The following is a 2500-nucleotide window of genomic DNA, read 5'->3' on the forward strand; positions in this document are numbered from 1 at the left end:
TTCCAACCGCCAACTTTGGAGGTGAAATTCACTCGTCACTCCATCGAACACTTTCCTTCTGAAACGTGGTTGTTGTTGTTGTTGTTGTTGTTGTTGTTAACAGTCCTGTCTCCTTTCCATCTCAAACTAACCTGAATATTGTCTCATGTTTGTGTACTTGGCTTCATGTGCAGTATCTTGGGTGGGATTTGATCGCTTTAATTTGTGTGTTTTTTTTAAACACAGTAAACCATTTGATTGGTTTCTGGGCCATTTATATTACTTCCTACATGGATACTTGAGATACTCTGGATTTAAGTCGCCTGTCCGTTTGTTACGTTTCTCTTGCTGGACTTTTCTGTAAGCACGAGTAGATCACAGAACTACACAAGAACCTGCACCTGCTGAAAGGGATAAGAAGAAGAGAAGGTGCGTCGATTTCCACCTTTTATTTTTCCTTTGAGTTTGACCTCTTGGTTTGCAGAGATGTCTTATAGGACAACAGGAAAAGGAAGCGGTTGCCGAGGCGACGGTACGAGCTTTGAGCCGTCTTTCGGATCGGAAGGACTTTCCAAAAATCTTTCGTTCAAATTTTTCAATCATCGTTCTCGTGTATGTGCTCCTTTGTGGTATTAGAATCCACGACCGACGATGTCTCTGAACCCGTACACGAGTCTTCGGTCGAAGAACCTTCACAAGAACCGACGCCACCTGAGTCTGTCCCAGGAGCTCTCGTGCCTGAGCAAGTTGAAGCAGAAGCTGCTTCTGAAACTGTTCCAGAAGACCTTACTCCTGAATCTGTCTTGGAAGACTCTGCGCCAGAACCTTCTGTAACAGGAGTTGCACCAGAAGCTTCCACTTCTACACCAGAACCTTCTGTAACAGGAGTTGAAGAACCTCCAGATCCTGTTGTTGAGAGCGGTAAGCCTGTTACTCCTGCATGGAGTCCCGAAGATGTATTTATAGTAGAACAAATGAAGGAGCTTCTGTGAACGTTAGATGTTACAATGTCGTATTTGGTTAATTATTTCTCCTCTTTTACGTGGCGTAAGAACCCACAGAGCCTGCGCCTGAAGCGGTGGCAGAAAGCGTGCCTGAGACTCCACCAGTATCCCACAGTGGTAAGAGTCCAGTTTTAACTGGATGGAAACCAAACAATTTTTTAACATAATGTTGCCACTTTATTGGTGTCTCAATCTCAGGAGTCATTTTCATAGTGTGTCTTCATTACCTCATGTTGTTCACCCGAACCCACCGGTCATGTGTTTTTTTTTTTTTGTCGTCGGGTCTTTTTGATGAAATGTGTGATAATTGTAACGCTAGCTGTTAATGCTAAGAACTCACACATGGGACTTAACCTTTCTTATGGAAATCCTGTTATCCTGAAGTTCTTTATCCCCCCACACTTAGCTTCGTCTTGAAGAGATGGACACTGTATTTATTGATGGACACTGTAACTACTACGGTATGTGGCCAGTGAACCTGCATGTCTTCATTTTAGAGCCTGAGCCTGTACCGGTTTCCAGTACTGCTGCCCCTGCAGAAGTCTCAGCTGCCCTACGTGAGGTCCCTGCACACGCCCCTTACCTCCTGATCGGTGGTGGAACTGCGTCGTTTGCAGCAGCGAGATCTATTCGTGCCCGTGACCCTGGTGCTCGGGTGAGTGATACACAAAAATTCTGGTTATTGTTTTCTGTCTAAATCAACCTACATGTCAGGAGCTACAGTAGGTACAGAATTGTCTCTGCCATTTTGGGAATTTTGCTTCGAACAAGAATAACAGTCGGGAGTGAGCGATCACGGCAGCGATAACTTCTAATCCCTGCCCCCAAAGTCTTGACGCTGCTCAGTGCTCGCAGAGTTGAATTGCTCATTAAGAGATTTATATGCACACATTTCTAACCAATTCCAATTCTAGAACAGTTTCTAACACCTTCTGATGTGAACGTCTTGTTTCACGTGCAGGTTTTGATCGTGACTGAAGAAGCCGAACTGCCGTACATGAGGCCTCCTCTGTCCAAAGAGCTGTGGTTCTCTGATGACCCCACTGTCACGGAAACGCTGCGCTTCAAACAGTGGAATGGCAAAGAGAGGAGGTGTGGGCGTGGATGTGTGGGCGTGGGCGTGGGTGTGTGGTCATGTGCGGGTGTGTGCGGGGGTGTGTGCGCGAGTGTGCGGGTGTGTGTGCGCGAGTGTGTGCGCTCGAGTGTGTGTGTGCGTGCGTGAGTGTGTGTGTGTGTGTAAGGTCTATGAAAAAGTTTATACATATATATGTTGAGAATTTATATATTCTTCTGTTCATTGTGACACAATGCAGTTTGTCAACTTTGCATTAACCTACAGTGTGTGTGTGTGTGTGTGTGTGTGTGTGTGTGTGTGTGTGTGTGTGTGTGTGATTTTCAGCATTTATTTTCAGCCATCTTCTTTCTACGTGAACCCCAGTGAGCTAGAATTGGTGGAAAATGGAGGCGTGGCCGTGCTGACAGGCAAGAAGGTGAGAAATCTCTCACTTCACACACTT

At 45.8% G+C, this 2500-nt stretch overlaps 1 protein-coding gene across 3 annotated transcripts in view; it reads left to right on the forward strand.

Annotated features, from left to right (window-relative positions):
• Window positions 1-2500, forward strand: part of aifm1 (apoptosis inducing factor mitochondrion associated 1) — a 12036-nt gene that overhangs the window by 3793 nt on the left and 5743 nt on the right. Inside the window, exons 1-6 of one of the 3 annotated variants that reach the window (XM_060862797.1) lie at window positions 1-511; window positions 616-900; window positions 1032-1100; window positions 1481-1638; window positions 1945-2075; window positions 2383-2473. The exon at window positions 1-511 is cut by the window's left edge and continues 944 nt beyond it. In XM_060862797.1, the coding sequence (XP_060718780.1) occupies window positions 466-511; window positions 616-900; window positions 1032-1100; window positions 1481-1638; window positions 1945-2075; window positions 2383-2473 (780 nt within the window). In that variant the 5' untranslated portion in view covers window positions 1-465. The remainder of the gene's footprint in view (window positions 512-615; window positions 901-1031; window positions 1101-1480; window positions 1639-1944; window positions 2076-2382; window positions 2474-2500) is intronic. The other 2 variants (XM_060862796.1, XM_060862798.1) reach the window with 2 other exon arrangements.

Source organism: Tachysurus vachellii, chromosome 26 (genome assembly GCF_030014155.1).
Source record: "Tachysurus vachellii isolate PV-2020 chromosome 26, HZAU_Pvac_v1, whole genome shotgun sequence".
NCBI classification, from domain to species: Eukaryota; Metazoa; Chordata; class Actinopteri; order Siluriformes; family Bagridae; genus Tachysurus; species Tachysurus vachellii.